This window comes from Myodes glareolus, chromosome 10 (genome assembly GCF_982192425.1).
Source record: "Myodes glareolus chromosome 10, mMyoGla1.1, whole genome shotgun sequence".
Classification (NCBI taxonomy): domain Eukaryota; kingdom Metazoa; phylum Chordata; class Mammalia; order Rodentia; family Cricetidae; genus Myodes; species Myodes glareolus.
In genome coordinates this window covers 66,003,532-66,022,731 of record NC_142035.1, presented here as the reverse complement: position 1 = coordinate 66,022,731, position 19,200 = coordinate 66,003,532, and the positions used below count along the sequence as shown (strand labels likewise).

The 19,200-nt window shown below is 41.7% G+C and overlaps 1 protein-coding gene across 1 annotated transcript in view; it reads right to left on the bottom strand.

Moving 5' to 3' along the window:
- The window catches only part of Ryr3 (ryanodine receptor 3), a 369,298-nt gene that overhangs the window by 122,015 nt on the left and 228,083 nt on the right, over positions 1 to 19,200 (bottom strand). Inside the window, exons 45-49 of the mRNA XM_087910876.1 lie at positions 8,634 to 8,814; positions 7,583 to 7,691; positions 5,596 to 5,716; positions 3,598 to 3,767; positions 365 to 585 (exon numbers count right to left, since the gene is read on the bottom strand). Coding sequence (XP_087767002.1) covers positions 365 to 585; positions 3,598 to 3,767; positions 5,596 to 5,716; positions 7,583 to 7,691; positions 8,634 to 8,814 — 802 coding nt within the window. The remainder of the gene's footprint in view (positions 1 to 364; positions 586 to 3,597; positions 3,768 to 5,595; positions 5,717 to 7,582; positions 7,692 to 8,633; positions 8,815 to 19,200) is intronic.

Genomic DNA, 19,200 nt, shown 5'->3' with positions numbered 1-19,200 from the left:
TCTTTCTGGGTGGTTCTTCAGAACTGGACAATTAATTTATTATAGAAATATTTCAGGCACAAAAGACAAAATCTGTTTCCCTGTTTCTTCACCCCAGTGGGTAAATCCTGAGTGGTGTCCTCCTCTTCCCCATAATGAGAGATGATTTCAAAGAAGATTGTGTGACAATGCAGGTCAAGTACATTTTAGGAGAGATGGCTGGGTACATGATGACAGTCTGGGAGCTTCTTTCCTCAGACTTTATAACCAGTTTCACAATGCATCACTGTATTATACAGTTATGTACCGTATAGCTGTGTCACACACAAATGCATTTGGCGTGGATACATAGGCACAAGTCAGAAATAAAGGAGGGCACACTTACTTGCAAATGGCAAGCAAACATTCTTCTATGGTGTCCCTCTGCGCCTTGGTGAGGGACCGTCCTTTGGAAAGCCTGTATATTGTCTGCAGCGTAGAATCAATCAGAGAGGTGCAGTGCTCCGTCCCAGAGAAGAGAGGGGCGCATCTGGTAAGGAGTGGAAGCACAGCCGAACATAGGTACCTGTTGAGTGCCAGCGCAGACTCGGTGGTGCTGAGGGACACCTGAGAAAGGGAGCGAGGGCGTTAGTTAACCTCGCGGAAAGCAGCCAGTTCACCTTGTGTGTGGTGCCTCAGGGAAACCTCACACGGCTGTACTCACAGCCTTTCTGGAGAGGGCACCTCTGCACACAGATAAACACCCAAGAAGATGCCAGGGAAGTTAAACACTCAGGCATCCTTCAAAGGAAGGAGATGTTAACCTTGTTCCTCGTGGAATGCTGGGAATGGATGTGGTTTACAACCTGGTGACCCTTTGCTGTCTGTTCATATCTCCCAGAACTTATGTTTTACTCACCCCAGGCCTTTCCCCCTAAACCGCTTGAGCATTGCTTTTAGTGCATGAAGCTCATCCTTGAGAGAGATGTCATTTGTGTTTTACAAGAGTCTAAGTGACTTCTACATTTTCTTAGGGCCAGACCAAATCCTGGCCCCTACAGGCATTGCACTTACCGCAGTCAGCCTTCCTAGACTTTATCTTAGGTGTGGTTTCTAAGTCAACAAGAACCCATTTTAGGAAGGAAACCATACCTACTTTGTAAAGAGCTTCTATTTAAACACGGCCTCTGCTTCGTTGTACTCATGAGAGTGAGGTAAACACGCTAGGCTTAAACACGGCAAAAATAAACAAACAGGTCAGACTCTCAAAGTCTTGGCCTGGCACCAGTTACCTAAATTGGACTGCCCTGAGTTTCATTCTCCCCTTACCTGGATCACTTCTCTGCCAGCTGGACACCCTGCAGGGACCCCTATACACCTCTCTTTCCCATTTAAAAGACAAAAACAAAGATTATCCCTATCCCTAGAAACAAAGAAAACATCTAGAAATGACTGGATTCTAAATGGTCTCAGGGAAGAATTTTAAACTTTCACGGAATTCAGTCGACGGGCATCAACCGCTATTTAAATGCCCAGGTCCCAGACGGTTGCATCCTTATTCTGAATGAAGCTCTCACTTGTTACCTTATGGGGGTGGGTGTCTCACAGATTGTCCTCCCGGGATTAAGGTTAATAAATGGTGTATACTGTCCTTCAAATCCACCAGCTTTAAGAGGAGGAAGTGGATTTCTGACGCCTACTAGTTAATTTATATGTACTCTGGGCAGTTCACAACCTGGTAAATGATACGATGGTTGACCTCACTAAAGGGTACCAGACACTGCAGAAGAAGTACAAAAAGGAACAGGAATCTAGGGCCTTCTCAAAGCTTTGGAATAATCCTTGTTCACTTTGTTCCTCTTTGTAAACTTAGATGGACAAGCTGAATTCAGGGACGATCCATTTAGTGACACTAAATATAGCCAAAGCGTGGCGCGACTAATGTCATTGTTGAAGACCGAAGGACTTCAGAAGAAGCCTCGAGACCCACAGAGATAAAATGTCATTATTTCCTGCAATTATCACAGCTATTATATCTGAATGAACATGTCCTACAACTTATGATTTGGGAAACTGTTTTCTTTGAACCCTTCACATTTCTGGGTGTTCATATTAATTATCAGAAGTTTGTCTTCTGGAGACATTGGTAACTATGCTGGAGATAATAGCTCGTCTTTCACATTGATCCCTTTCAGGGACTGCGTGGTTCAAATGAGGAAGCGGGGCTTGCAGTCCCGTGGCTTGAAAGTTCTCAGATGAGGAATGAAACATAAAATCTCTCTCTTTATTTTTATTTTATTTTATTTTTTAAAGAGAATTGAAAATTTATTTAAAAATATGCCACTCATAGCAATATATATATGTATATATATCAGATACATGTGTATATATATTTATACATAACACAAATATGTATATTAAAACATTAAATTTTAATTAAAATTAACAAAAGAGAAACTTATTTATAAGACATATCATATTTACATATTATGTCATGTGCTCTCTCTTTATTTTTATTTTTATTTTTTGGAGGGGTAGATGGTGCTTCGGCAAGCACGTGATCAAACATCAAATGCGAGAAGAGAATTTGCTGTTTGAACTACGAAAAGAATTAAAGGCTTTAATCAGGAAACTTGAAGTCCACAAATTTGAAAAGTTATTTTTAAAACCTAGGGATTTATAGAAAAGTTCCAAACAAGAGTAGTGGTAGGTGGGTTATAGAGAAGATATAGAAGGATCCAATGGCTCTGACTCCTTCACTGATGGACCATTCCTCATTTTCAGGACTAGTAAATGAATGGAGGTCCCGGCAGCAAACCCCTTCACTCCAGAGCTTGTACTTACGCCTACTGGACACCAGGTGGCGCCCCTCAGAAACCTAACTGCAAACAAGCCTATAAGAAGAAGTTTTTTCAAACGAAGGCCATCTAGCTTGTTGCATTCTCCTTGCCCTCCCCACAAGACACAGATATGAAAGCTGGCACTTCTTATACTATGGTCAGACACTTCTTGACTTGATGCCTGTGTCATGCTGGATTTCTTTATCCCAGCATTGATTTCCCACCGTGCCTTCGTCCTTGACCCCTGTATCAACCTCTGTCATACCTCTGGCTCAGACCATCCTTCCTGCTGGTCCGTGTGGGGGATGAAATAAGCGAGAATGGGAAGCACATCTGTAGCCTGAAAGGCTTCCAGTCAGTCTTTTCCATAAACAATACAATTTTTTTTCTTTTGTCTCCTGAGAGACCTTTGGTGATATCCACAATTGGTTATAAGCAGGAGTTCGATAATAGAAAAATTACTCCTGGTATTTTACAGGTAGCCAGACATGCTATGAAAACATGCTATGACGGACATCATTGTCTGGTTCCCTCTGCCCATTTCCCCAAGAAATAGTGCCCCACGGTTTGAGAAACTTCAATGGAAGGGACTGAAACAGAAAATTACGACCAAATTTACCTACATGTCAGATTTTGGGTCAATAAATTAAGGTCTTCTAGGTTTTGGTACCTCTGTTTTTCTTATTATTAAGTGGGCCATTAAAATATGACCATCAAGTAGGCAGGAAATATGTGTTCCTAAGTCCTCACTTAACCACGAGGGGAATTCTCTTCTACACCCTTTATCTTGGCTACTTACTGTATCTAGGGATGCAGAGGCTCGTAGGTCAGGTAAAAACCCAACTTCCAGCAAGTGGAGCAGGAAGGTTTGATCTTTAATGCCATACACACGGTCCAAGAACAGCACCATGGGTGCCTTGTGGTCAGGGCAGAAGTTGGCTGCCATGTCCGGCTCGCTGACTGAGCCATCTGAAAGACAGAACATGTCACTTCCTGTTCCCTGTTCACACAGTTCAAAAACACAGCATCGGACTTGTCTCTCTGTAGCTCACTGTGAGAGGCAACAGGAAGTTTAGGAATAAGAACCAGGTTGGAAGCAGCTTAAACTAGGATGGGAGAAGCGACTGTCAAATTTCTATGAGCTGATTACTAAACACATTTTAATTAAAAGTTTAAATTCATAATGATGTAGATTATATTTTTAAAAGTAACCCACAGTCACAGTTCACAGATTTCTAATTTTGCTATAAAGTACACTCATTGGGGCTGTAACTTATGGACTCAAATACAACATGATGGTGTAGTTTATGCTTTCTCTCTCCAACTCCACGTTCTGTGGTACGACACTGGCAGCATGAAGCTACTTATAGTGGGAATCTTTATTCTACAAAATAGGGGGGAAATTTCTAGGAGATCGAGGCTTGTGTTATTGTTCTTTTGGTGGATGATGCAGGAATGTGTGTGTGTGTGTGTGTGTGTGTGTGGGGTAAAATGCTAAGAAAGTAGATGAAGTTGAATGATACGTCAAGTCTGTAGTAATCGCACTGCAGTGCAAAACGGCAAGAACTCCTTCAGTGTCTGCTCCAGGTGATACTTAGACCAAATTACACCATCATTTTAGACTGACTGGAGTGAGAAAACCCGGCGCAAGGATAAAGTGAGGAATCCTCAGAGAAAACCAGCCTGCTTGACTTGGGAAATAAGGGTTTTTTTAGGGGGAAAGACAAACAGCCTTCTCTCTCTGGTCTTGCACCAAAAACTAGGAAAGATAACTTGCAAATGACCAAGAAAAGTCACAGCATTTGCGAATGCTGAATGGGAGCAGACTCCCAAGGCATCCCAAGGGCCACAGGGCTGACGTACTCTCCATCTCAGGGCCTCCTTCTGCCAAGAAGTCTGTGTGGACCGGTAAGAGGGAGGGGTGCCATGGAGCCTCTCACCCCTCAGCACAAGGACGACGGGGAGTGGGTGTCTGAGACTGACTTGGTTTTGCATCTACAGTTGTGGTGCTTTGATGAATACCATTTCCGTGGATTCAGCAAGTGTTTCGTGCTGAAAGAAAGCACCACGTCTTCGGGAAGCATGGAGTTTAACATCTACTTTCTTTATCCCGTTTTCTCTGACACACTATTACTCCACTGTGATGTATGAAGTTATGAAAGTGGCACATATTCTCGAACATTTAATAAAATGCATATTCTACAACCATTTCAATATTTATTTGTCTATGAGCCCCTACTACGTAGTATATTAAGATATCCTTCGATGGTGTTTTGTGGAATGGCAGTTTGGGAAACACTGCAACAGTCAGACTCATGCTATCCATTTAACGACATCACGGGCCTGATGAAATTAAGGTCATCAGACAGAGTGACTCAGAGAATCAAAATGTTTTGGGGATGATTGGTGCCAAATGTCACAAGTAGCACTGGGGTAACTTTAAATTATCCTGGGCTGTGAGGTCTTTCAGATCCATAGGGCACACTGGCAATGGAGAAGTCAGGCCATCGTAAGAGCGGTCACCTGCTCCTTTTATCACACTTCAGAAGGCTAGAGTGGTCCCTGGTCCCAGAATGGTGAGGCCAGTCTGTCTGTACTTGAGCGCCAGTGATTTGGCATCTCAGCACAGGGAAGCAGATGCTAGAGGAACTGGGTTAAGTCTACAGAAAGCTCATCATTGGTAAAAGAGCATGTCTCCCGGCAGCCTGCATTGGCATCTGGCAGGGAACTCTGGCAAAGTCCTGCTGCTGAGCGGGCAAGTACTAGAGGGGAGGCTCAGACTAAGGCTGCTCCCTACCTTTGTTCAGGGAGGGCAGTTTCAGGGGGATGCTGATGATTCCAACCAGGTCTTCTGTGGGCACCAAGGAGCGCAGGATGGACCGGATCCGAATGGCTTCCCCTTTCCCTGTTTGAATGAGCTGTCACATGGGAAAGAGATTAGACAGATGAAGTCCCCACACCTGTCACACTGCACCTCCTAACCACAGCAGGAAAATGGTCCTGGAAGCAGGGGTCTGCTTCTGAGTTCTCCCCAATTGCCATTGATATGTGTGACTACAGAGAAGGAGACTTCCTCTTGATTTACTACAAGAAGGGAGACCGAGGGAATAAGTCACTGAAGGGAGCGACATTCTTTCCTGAGGCTGAAATCCTCAGCAGTTAAGGTACCAACCCTCAGCGGGGAGCCCTCACAACCATTTAGGAAGAGCTGATGCTGTGTTCGCAGTACCAGACCTCAGAATTGTAGCAGATGGGAAAATGACTTAGAAACTCCAGTTTCTTCTGAACTTGAAGAATGTTGCGGGTGGGTAAAAAGAGTCTAGACACTGTGGAAGGTAACTGGAGTGTTTCATTGGAGTCATCCCGAGGAGGCTAGGTTTACTCATACACAAACCAACTGGCCAAGCAGCATGCACATAAGTGTACACGCTCATCTTCCTGCTGCAGAGGTCTCTGACAAGGTGGCAGTGGACCTTCTGCTGAGAAGTAACTCTCCAGGAGCGCAGGGTCAGATCTGCCCCCAGGTGGGCTGATGCACTCTGAGACATGGGGCCCCAGAGAAAGCAAGCAGGATCCTGTTTCTATCCTGTCTGCCACTTCTCTTTCTGGTGGGCTGTCAGCAATGATGCAGCTTTACCTCTTTCCTTCTGCAGAAGGGGTTTTGAGACAGGGTGTAGGGGTGTGTGTGCGTATGTGTATGTGTGTGCGCATGTGTGTGCACGCGTGTGTGTGTGTATGTGTGTGTGTGTGTGTGTGTGTGTGTGTGAGAATCTATTGGGGCATGGAGGTGGTAGGCAAATATTTATTTCTTCCTTAGGGTGACCCCGGTGAATCAGCTTTGGCAGGCTGTCTTTTTGAGAACATGGTAGCTGTGGAACTTGCTTCCAGAAGTGTTACAAAGCGATCAAGGGAACCATAGCACTAACAAAAAGGGACTAACACGTCTCCCCCAAGTTATGGACACCTTGCTGTTTCCCTGGTTTCCTTCTGTGTTCCTTTCTTTGCTTAAAAGAGTTGAAATGAAAGACAGGCTGACAAGGTAGGGCTAGTACATCACAGAAGGAACTGGCATCCTAGTGAGTCTCATCCGCTTCTGTAACATGAGGGCTGGCTTGTTGGGGTTTCCGTCCCGCAGCCCCTCACTACACGCTTCCAACACCAGGATTTAGATTTTCCTTCCACAAGAAGAGCAACTATTTCCTGTCAATTTCAGTGTGAGGCTTTACGTAAAATAACATCAAATATCCCATCAGTGGGAGTGAAAAATAGAAAGGAACAAACACTTTTTAGACCAAAACTGGAGATCTGAGAAGAAAGCACATCAGACAGAACCATCTTTATGTGTATGTTGCCTGCAAAACTGTTTTCCTAGAGACCAAAGCTGTGTCATCAAGCCAGTATTTTCCACACAGTGCGTCTATGTGGCACTCATGAGGCTATTTACAACGGCATGGCCAAACTCTGGTTAGCTACATTTTGACCAAGCTGAGGGCCAAGGAAGCCTCATTTCGGAAGACTTTTTAAACAAAATGTGTAGAGGCCTATGTCCAGATAGTACCAAAAAGAGCACACACGCACATATGCCTGCATGCACACACACTTTCTTCCTTAGAAGATGCCCCATTCAGACATTTGAAGTGGAAACTCCTTTGGTGTTAGCTGAAAGGAACTCAGACCAAAGCTTGTTAGTAAATGCCAGGCACAGATGAAGAATCTACACTCAGGTTCCCCTGAGTTCTCCACTCGGGCTCCTCAAGCTGCTGTCAGGAAACTCAATCACTTACATGCATTTCAGGAGCACAGCGGCCCAGTAGATCTATCAGAGCCGAATAAAACGACATAATGGCATTGCCCATGTGCACAATCTCTTCCTCCTCCTCGTCGTCCTCTGTGCTGCAGAGAAAGAGTCCACATGCAGAAGGTGCGTGAGAGACGGGCACTGCTTGCTAAAAACACCCCATTTGGGCTGAACAACCTTTCCCTCACCACTTCCCACTCCAGAGGCTGATGACGTGACTTTACTCAGTATGCCCAAAGGTCCCAAATATTTTTCCATGATAGCTTTAGGCTCCCATGAACCTTGAAACGTGAGTTCAGGCACTATCCACCTTTCATTCCCTCTTCCTCCCTGAGTGTCCATAGAAAGCCAGTTGGACAAGAAGTCAGGAGGGCTATGTTCACATTGTGGCTATGAGGTTACCACACTCTTCTACTCTGGGTCATCGTTTTATCTCATGCTATACAAGAAAATTGAGGCAAAGATATTTTGAGTTCTCCCTGGTCGACTAAGTGATCTATCAGAACTGATGACAGAGGGGGAAAAGCCAACTGTTTGGAGAGTCAACTCTGGTGGGTTTACACACATTCTGCAGACTATGGGGTATAAACCAGGTATATAAAGGCAAAGGACCACTGGACACGCTAGAGGAAAAGTGACAAGGGGACCAATAACCACACCAACTAAACTCTGAACTCCTAAATTCTACAGCAATCTGCAAGAAATCCATACACTTAAAGCGCTCTCCTGAGCAATCCTCCTGCAGCCATGCTGTAGGCAGGTGCAGTAGAAGCCAGAAAGAAGGCTTTGCTGCCTCAGTGGTTTGCCAGCTGGGCTGAATGGTCTGAGGAAATGGAAGGAGCTGCTACTGATCCCCAGGCTCTTTGTGCAGGTCATAACAGTAATGGACCTGACAAAGTGATCTGAAGCATTTTAACCACCATAAAACATCTGTGCTCTGTCTACGAGGCACGCTTCCTGAGCCCGCCCTAGCGATTCACCGACTGACAGTATTTGGCCGTCTACCAACTGCGCACGCACTGGAGTAATTCACTTACACTTCTGTCTTGTAACCCTGGGAGGGGAGGTCGAGTGCAGGGTTCTCTGAGATCTTAATAGCCCCCTGCATGGCTGCCAGCAGTCCGTTTCCTCCTTCACCCCTCAGAGCTGGCCCAAAGCACTCCGGACGTCGGATGAGCAGCTTGACCACGACGCTGGCGTTTTCCTCTACACTTTCACCTGAGGAAGAGAGAGGCCTGAAGTCCGTTGCACTGGAAAGCACAACCTCAAAGTTATTTGTAGCCGGCGAGCTGGGAGAACAGAATTTCATTTGCTTTGTCACCTTTTCATATTATGAGGAAATATCGATGAAAGAAAGGTGACCTCCAATAAAAGGCCAGATCTACTCACTACACAATTGACCGTCATGGAATAGAATTTTGCTCTTCAGGATTTTTACCTCTGAGATGACCCCCCCTACACACACTATGTTGAGGCCCTCAGAGGCCTACCACTCAATCTTCTATTACAAGTTCATTTACAAGCGACTTGGGGACAAAAGAGCCTCACATCTTGCTAAGTGCCTCGGAGTTAACACTTAGCCTCCTTTCCTGAAAAGAGGTAAGAAGGTAACTCAAGCTAGCGTGCCTCAGGTGGACGGGTGGAAATGATACCATAGCTTTTCACTTGATGACTTGCATGGAGTCACACACATATCCCAGGACAAGCTGGCTTGGCCCGGCAGACCTCATGATATCTGAAGTCATTGGTCAGGATGAAGAATCTGCTGGATCAACTTTTCTAATAATAACCCTGAAGGAAGGGATAGGGCAAAGCGCTATGTTCTCTTGGCATTTCTCTTTGGAGGAGCCAAGGATGAATTGGAGTGTGCCAAAAGAAAAGGAATGTATAGGAAAGGAGAGCTGTTTAGTCTCAGAACCAACGTTTCCATCCCAAAGCAGTGTGACATCTTGCTTAAACAATTTATAAAACACACCTTCTTTGTTGGGTGAAATCCTAATTTGGGTTTGAGGATGTGATCCCTGAGCTAGACTCTCAGGCATTTTTTTAAAAACATGTATTACATAAACCTAAAGAACAATGCTTTTCTTCCAAACCGTTAAATTTTCAAGTATTAAGTTTTAAGTATTTCTTGAATGGGTGGTGAACTATATAAAAGAATTGCACTTAGATAGGCTACGGCATTATTAATTCCTCTGAAGACATATCTCACATTGTCATATCTAAAACAATAGCTGTCTATTTCACAGTTTTCACAGGTCTGGATTTTGGGAGTTGATTATGCTAGATGGTCTCGGCTTGGGATTTACTTGAAGTTTCAGTGTCAGGATTGGTTTGGGTACAGGTATCTGGAAATGTGCCTGTAGCTGGGGGATCAGCTTCTAAGCTCACTATACGGCTGCTGGCATGATGCCTTGGTTATTTGTTGAATAGTAGATTTGACCTCAGCTCCTTACCACACTGACCTTGTTGGAAGGCTGCTTAGGTGTTCTCATGACATGACCACTGATACCCACAGATCAAGAGAATAAGGCAGAAGCTGCAGTGTGCTTGTAGCAATCTGGTTATACACAATCATTTTGCAGTATTTTATTCATTAGATGTGATTCACTAAACCTAGCTCATGCTTAAAGGAAGAAGATTTAGGCTCCATGTTCTAGAGGGAGGACAACCACATAATTCATAGACATATTTAAAAGCTATCTGGACAGATTAAATTTTGCTTCATAAAAATGTTTTATTTGGAATAATTAAGGGTGGAAACATAGCTCAGTGTAGAGCACTTGCCTAGCTTGGTCACAGCCCTGGCATTAATATTTAGTCACCTAAAAGTGCTACAATTAGGGCAAAAGAATGGGAATACTTGTGGGATTTTAAGAATGTCTTAAAATTATGTTCATGTCATCCATAATTTTTCATTAAGCTGAATTTAAACAGCTTATTATTTTTACAAGTTGTCAAGGAGAGTTTAGAGAATTTGAGAAGACATGTGCCATCTAGGAGCTAGACACAGAAACATATGTCCATAATCCTGGGATTAGGAGGCTGAGTCAGGAGAATCACATGTTCAAGGCCAGCCTGGAATGTAAAGGGAGCCCCTTTCTCAAAACAATCAACTTCTGTTCAAGTCTCACCCCATATACAACACCCAAAAAGCATGACCCATGCATGCACTGGCAGCACTAATTAGGCTTCCAGGTTTAGAAAAAAGAATACTTGTGATAAATAGGGAAAAGTGGTGGTGGGTGAAGTTTGAGGGAGAGAGTGTGGTGGTAAGTTTGATCAAAACACATTGTGTGCATGTTTGAAATTCTCAAATGTTAAATATAAACATACATTTAAAAGAATAGCATGCCACTTCCACCTTATACTTTTAATATATCCCCATACAGTTTACTCACAGGAGAGATAGTTCAGTAAAAGTACCAGAAAGAGCAGCATGCTCCGAAGCAAATCTCTTAGACAGAAAAGTAACATATGGCACTGCTTTGAAATATTTCTGGTCTGTAACTTTTAGCAGGAAACATATATGAATGTCCTTTGAAACGTATGAAATATTAAGAGTCAAAATTGGGGAAAAAACCCAACCTTATTAATGAAGTCAACTTAAAGGCGGCACTCTGATGCTTTTAGCTCACACTGGAGATGCCTGTGGGTCAGCACATTTTCTAATCAGCATGCCGAGTTCAGCTCAGCACATCCCACAGCAATTAGCACCACAGAGTGTATGGGATAGAGAAGCAGCAGAAGCAGAAGTTGAGAAAGCAGAGTTGTATATTGAGACTGTATCTAAAGTTCATTTGCCCAATTAGCCCCCTTTTAATCCAAATCTCACATTTTCAGAACTTAGCTAATTAGGTTGACTCTGAGAACTGACCCAGGAAGCCATTCCCTGATCATTTTAAGTTGGACATTTGTGGGGGATGCAGATGTACTCTGTTAGAGAAAGAATCCAGAATCCAACCACTGTGGCTGACTAGACAAGGGACGGAGGAGGAGAATTAGTAAAGACTTCATGGAGTAGTGGGGACAGGAGAGGGGGAATGCTTCCTGGTTGCCTACAGTGAGCCCAGCTGACAACCAAGCGTATTCTGGTGAGGCCAAATGTTGACCTTGCTGGCATTTTTCAGAGGAGGGAGAACATTTTGAGGTAAATCGCTCTTGCCCAAGGGCATACCACAGTATTTTTGCTTGGGTTCCAAAGCAGGCAATGAGCTTAGCAACAGTGTGGCTGCGTGCAGTGCCTTCCTTCAAAGGCGCTCCGCTCAGTGCTGGCAATGCTGTGACTTTCTTTCCACCGTGTGAGAGCAGTGGTATGGAAATAGAAATGATTCCCACCACTTCACACGGGTGAAGGTAGCAGACTCCAGGGACAATAGAAGCTTGCTGATTGCATCTTCCTCCTATCACCTTCTCTCATGCCCTGTGTTCTGACTACAGTTCTGTTATGTAGTTCGTTTGCTCAGCATGCTTTCGTTTGAACTCCATCCTCTTGTCATAAACTCTTGACTTAACTCCATGGAATTCCTCAAGAGTCACTTAAAGCACGAGAGCTCCAAAAATCCAGTCCTCTCAGACACTCTAAACCCTCCCTTGTGTCTGCTTTCTCACTAAACTATATATATATATATTTTTTTTGGTAAGGATAGAGTATTGTGTTTGAATTATGTAATCTTGTATTTCAGGTTTTGCTAATGTTTGACACATTGTGGAGGCCCCAAAATGTGAGCCTATTCCACCTTGTCTGAAGGTCAGAGAGTTTGAGTTTGTTTTGCTTGCTCAAAGTTGTTGATAACAAGTATGGCTACATACCCTGACCTAGGATGTAGTCACTTGGTGTTTTGGACATTAAGATGACCCATAGAAGTGGAAACATTATTGTTCCTTCTTTTGAAATAAGAGGTTTGACCTAGGGAGTGACTGCCGGCAGGATACTTGGTCTATGGTGTTTTCACTGCCCTAAGCATCAAATACTTTTCTCAAGAATTAATGGCTTGATGTCTCAAGCATTGGGGCAAGTAACTGTTCTGGTTGTCCTTTGTATCATGTGAAGGCAGCCTTTTGCCTTCTTCTCTTTTGTATTAAGGTATAGAATGTATGGAAAAATAAACACAGGCGAAATCAGAACTCAGAATTCAGCATTCAGTATTCACAGAATTGCCCTCCTGTTACTATCCTATATCTCTGTGTTTCTTTCTTATCTCTGGTCCTCCTACCTAACTTTTCTAATTCTCATGCCCCTACCCTTGAATGTATGAACCCACTGTGGCTAGGGTTATGGCAGGAGTTATCCCAAAAAGGTGACTCCTGACAACACATAATAAGTAATTAAAATAGTTATTATTTAATAATTTTCCAGTTCTGAGAATCGAACCTAGGGCCTGTACATGTTAGAAAAATGTTCCTGAGCTACACCCTCACCTGCAAAAGAGTGCTCGAATAAATGAATAAACTTCTTCCTGGTCTAAGAGGGAGAAGTTAGGGATCTGCCTATGGACTACTATTATAGGACCAGAGCAAGCCAGAGAGTCTTAGCAAATTTTCTCATTAATTCAAACTATTGCCAAGCCTATTACCTTCTAGCCATTGGTCTAGGAACAATGGACAAGTATTAAACCAGACAGTACAGCCTGAATCCCAGAATGAGACAGAAGTATCCTACCAGACCCATAGACTGGCATGAGCACTTCCCAATTGTCTTATAGATACATAATAAATAAATGTTTACTATCTTATGACAATAAATTTGAATTTGTCTGCAGTCAGATATAGGAGAGTAGATGTCTTAGTTAGGGTTCCCATTGCTGTGACAAAACACTATGACCAAAAAGCAATTTGGGGAGTAAAGGGTTTATTTGGCTTTCACTTCCATCATTTTCATCATTGAAGAAAAATCAGGAAAGGAACTCCAACAGGGCATAAACCTGGAGGTAGGAGCTGATGCAGAGGTCATGGAGGGGAGCTGCTTACTGGCTTGCTTATCATGGCTTGACCAGTCTGATTACTTATAGAACCCAGGATCACCAGCCCAAGGATGGCACAACTCACAGTGTGTTTAGTCCTTTCAGATAACTTTAGCTTGTGTCAAGTTGATACAAAAACTATCTAGCAAGTAGAACCCTAGAATTTGGATCTAATTCGGAGGAAGTAGTCTGGGTAGAAGAAGAAAACATCCTGGAATAGGATGAAAGAGGAGAAAAAAACTCATGGACTTTAGAAATATTTTAGACATGGAATCAACAGAATTCAATGATAAGTGTAGATGAAGGAAAATGCAGTCATCTGTTTGATTTGTGTGTCTGAAAAGTGGGTGACTGAAGTTAAGGAGATGGGAAATTCTTAGGGAAAGAGTGGATTTGGGGTTACAATTATAGATGCAACCTTTAGATTTAGGGCACTTAAGTCTAAGTGCCTCTTAGTCTGTAGTGGATATATAAAGTGGGAAAGTATAAGTTTGTGACTTAGGAAAGACAACAAAGAAGAACATCAGGACATATGTGGATCTTACCGTTAAGGGACAAATGAGGTCCTGCAGGGTGGACCATCCTTCCACTAGCACAGTGGAAACCTGAGGATTAGGATATAATTATCCAAAAATGTTAATTATGTATTTATAGTTTTGGTTCACATTTTTTTAAAAATGTGACATAAAATGAAAAGGAAACCTAGAGTCAGAACTGATGAGCATTTAAATAGAATATATAGCATCTATTCAATATGAAAGTCAATTTGTGATGAGTGCCAGACATATATTTTGCATGAAGAATATTGTTGGAGCATGGCTTTTAAATATGATTTAAAACCCCATTTTAGCATAGATCAATGGTTTTATTTAGATCTCAAGCTTCATTCACTATTTTTACTATTGAAATGACTGATAAAAGCTACACACATGACATTCTGAACATGTGGGTTAGTTGTCAAGATATTCAGCACAGCAGGTTCCTTGAAGGGAACTGCTGGACAATGCACTTAACGTGGAAGAAGCAGGGTCAAAAACTTTTTATCCTGGTTTTTAAATATGAAATGTTTTCTATGGGATCATGTATGGAAGCCCAGGTCCTCAGTTGGTAGAGCTATTTTGATTCTAGAAACTTTAGAAGCTGAGATTTAGGTAAAGAAAGTAGGTCTCTGAAGTCTGCCCTGAGGTTACCTTGTTCTTCTCTCCTTCTGATTTCTCTCGGTTTCTGTCCCTCAGGAACTGTAGAAACCACATAAAGGTGGGAAATACACATCCTGTATGGTGTTGTGCTGACTTTGAAGTTTTTGAATGCTGATGAGTAAAAGTTAGCAGCTGAAAGATGTGGGATTGTAAAAGGACTGCTGAGTTAAACCAGCCTAGATACTTTAGGGATGCCTTAACTTTGAAAATGGATTTCAGAAAATGTATTGCATTGGGGCAGAGGTTATATTTTTATTTCCATAGGTTAATAGGTTAATAGAAATCACATTTGACTGGGGGAAAACCTCCTAAAAATCTTGGCTACAGACATACAGAAATAAACCAGAAAAACTATAAAACAGGCAATACATATACTGATCCCTTTGTATGGGACAGTTCTGAGACTGGATAGCAAATGTTACAACTAGTTTTCCTGGGACTTGACCACTGTCTCAATTTTCTCAGGCTCTGTTGGAGTTGCTGTTGCCCTCAGACAACACGAAGCCAACTAGAGAACGCAATGCCCACATTCCCAAGATGTGGGGTGGGTGGTTTTTGGTTATTCAGTGGATTATGGATGTTTGCCATCTTTTGGGGGAATGTAGGAATACACCATGAAAAGACAACTATTAATTGTAAATATTTTACATTGGTATGGATTTTGGTATATTGGTAAAAATTTGAAGTTACTTTTGTTATATTATATGTATGTTTCTACTTTTATTTAAGGGATTTTTGTATAGTGATACAGATTTAAGTTATTTTTGTTATAAAACTATATATATTTCTCTATTCTTGTTTAAGGAATTTTTGTATACTGACACAAATTTAAAGTTATTTTTTATTATAACTTACTATATATATGCCTCTACTCTTGCTTAAGGGATTTTGTATATTGATACAAATTTAAGGTTATTTTTGTTGTAATATACTGTATATATGTTTTTACTCTTGTTCAAGGTAGCGTTTCTTTACAGCTCATTTAAAATGTAAGATAAAGTTCTAGTCCTTGAAAGCTATTATTATAAACCATTTAAGATAATGAAGAAACTCAGGTTAGTAGTTAGTCATCTATAAAAATTAAAGTTGTGGTTATGTTAATCATATTTTCAAGATCATACAGAGATATAGTTTAGGTAAATAAATGGTCTTCAAAGACCTAGAGAATATAGCATTTAAAATGTTTTGTTAACATAGGGCTTTTCATGACAATAAGATATGTCTACTCCTAGCAGAGCCAATATACTTAATAAAATGATGATGGGCATCAAAGAAATTCCATACGGAGCTTGCTTTCAATGTGGTAAAGCTAGTCATTTTGACAAGAAATTGTCCTTGCCTCAACTGCTAACAGTATACTGTCCAAACTGAACATGCAGGACACAAAGGTAAGTGACGCACCATGTGTCTGGTTACAGAGTTTTTCATTTGTAGGTACATAGAGGCTTCATCACTCTCAGAACTGAATACAACCCAAGACTTTAAAGCAAGGTGATCAAAATTCAGTAGAGAAGATTATCTCCTTCAAGAAATTCGTGAGGCACCTGGCAGTAGGACCAGGATCTATCCCTGGTGCATGAGCTAGCTTATTGGAGTCCATTCCCTATGGTGGGATGCCATGCCCAGCCTTAATTTAGGAGACAGGGACTTGGTCCTGCCCCAACTTAATGTGCCAGACTTTGTTGACATCCCATGGGAGCCCTTACCCATTGGGAGGAGTAGATGGGGTTTGGGCTGGTGGTGGTAAATGGTGGGGGGAGGAGAAATGTGGGGCAGAACTGTGGACGGAATGTACAATAAAATTAAATAAATTAGAGTCAGTTAATGGTGACATATGCCTTTAATCCCAGCACTCAGGAGGCAGATCCAGGCGGATCTCTGTGAGTTCGAGGCCAGCCTGGTCTACAGAGTGAGTTCCAGGACAGGCTCCGAAGCTACAGAGAAACCCTGTCTTGAAAACAACAGCACCAACAACAGAAGCAGCAGCAGCAACAACAAAATGAAAAAGATAAAAAAATGAAATCTTATTTAGAAAGGTCATATAAAACATTAAGATAGGCTGATAAACAAGTGGATGGATCTAGAAAACGTCATATTGAGTGAGGTCACTCAGACTCAGAAAGACAAATACCATATGTGCTCACTCATAAGTGGCTTTTAGACATAAAGCAAAGAAAACTAGCCTACAATTCACAATCCCAGAGAACCTAGACAATAATGAGGACCCTAAGAGAGACATACATGGATCTAATCTACATGGGAGGTAGAAAAAGACAAGATCTCCTGAGTAAATTGGGAGCACAGGGACCATGGGAGAGGGTTGAAGAGGAGAGGAGAGAAAAGGAGGGGAACAGGGAAAAATGTATAGCTCAATAAAATCAATAAAAAGATATGCCATTAAAATAATATTAGAGTTTTTTAATTGTATTATTTTGATATCTAAAAGCTTTTTGCTTTGGCTTTAAAATGTTTTTAACAGCATAGTTAAACAATATAATTCTTCTTCTTCTTCCTTCCCTTTCCTTCTTCCTCATTCCTTCATCCCAAGAGACTTACTGTGTCACTCAGAGTGGCCTCACACCAGGAAACCTCCTGCCTCAGCCTCCTGAGTACTAGAATTATGCCTACTTGGTTATGCCATAATTGTTGACAAATTCAAAGGGGAAAATTCCATTCCTCTTGGATCATCAGGGAGTTGAACTATTTGCACTGATACTCTGCTTTCATGTCCTTCTCCTGATGCAACCTTGGGGTACTCTGTTGAATAGATGCCGTGAAAGTAGCCACAGGTCCTTTTAAACCATCTTCAGATATTAAGGATTTACATAGTGTTTTGAAGTCTCAAAAACCTACTAGTATCTCAGTTTCAAAAGCTCCAGTCCTTGTAGGGATCGTGATAAACAATGGTAGCTAACACAGCTGTAGGCCTTACTGTGTTTTGTAACACCATGATACTCAGGTTTTCTCTGGATTATTTAATCTATACCTAAAAATAACTCTGAGATATGTGCTATTATTTTTGCTGCTTTATATAATAAAAAAGGCTGAGGCTGGAAGGTTTCATTAACTTACTTAAATTTACATAGCCAGTGAATGATAGAGCTGATTTTGAACTCCGTGTGTTCTGTTTCCCATCCTGAAGTCTCCCATACAAATAAGACTGAGACACTCTGTCTTGTAAGGTATTCAAAACTATTACTTGAAAAAGAACATTCCCCACATAGCTGTCTGTGTACACTGCTCTGAGACAATCTAAAGCGTCTGCAGATACTTGCCATTTCTATCTGTTGTCTGATTGATCTCTCATCCTAATAGTTAAATTATGGACATGTCTGAGTATCACACACAGTAAAATCAGTATTATCTGACCTAACAAAAATTTACTGTGATCTATGCTAAGCCATTTTCATCTTCTTTTATCCTGATTTCTTTCTTCTCTGCCTTCAAATCCCTCCGCTAAGAATTTCAGTTTAGTACTTTGGCTTTGAACACACCCATCCATCATCCTCATTACCATCACCACCACCACAGCCAGCAATTCTTTCTCTGTAATCTCTGTCTGCTATATAGTAAATCTCCAATGTATTTACTCCCATCCATCCCCATCCTTACCATTATAACTCATTCTAACCCGAATACAGAACTTGTCAGTTGTACCTGTTACTCTGCCTCCTGTTAAGGCAGTTTCCTGGTTCTCTATACAAAAGATTGATACTAACATTTCAGCTTGGCATTTACGCTCTCCCTGTTACAACCATCCAACTACCTTTCACACCTCATCTGTTATTGTCACTCACATAGCCACCCTCGGGATTGACAGATCACTGCTGAGAACAGTGTTCTTTAGCCTCTAGGCCATGTACACGGCACTCTCTGACTGGATAACCTTTCCTGCATCTGTTGTTAGAAACCTGACATTTTAGGTACATCTCTAACATGGCCTCCTTCACAGCATCTTGTCTGATCATCTCAAAGGGATGAATTTAAGCTCTCAAAGTTCTTGAGTACTCCTTTCTTGCCTTATCCATTTATTTATTTTTAAAATAGTGATTTCCATGTACATATACCCTCTTTTAAACGACAATAAATTCTCTTAAAGCAGAAACTGGTGTACTTTGCCCAAAACAGTATTTGTTTTCTAGGATATCATAGATGCTAAAGCTCATAAATGTAGCCAATTTACTAGAACTTGTTGCATTGTGAAAATGTACTAAAGAGATTATGCTAAGAAGATATAAATAGCACTAAGGTAAGAGGAACAGATCACACATTTCGGTCCAGAGTTTAGTTCATTATAGTTGTACTTAATCAGCAAGTTAAGTGTGGGAATTCAGGAGTTACACTAAATGTTTTATAAAATTCCTGATCTTGACTATGAAGGAGGACAGGATGAAAAAATTCAACCTACTTACATCCAGTTCATCTATCACGCAATCTATGTA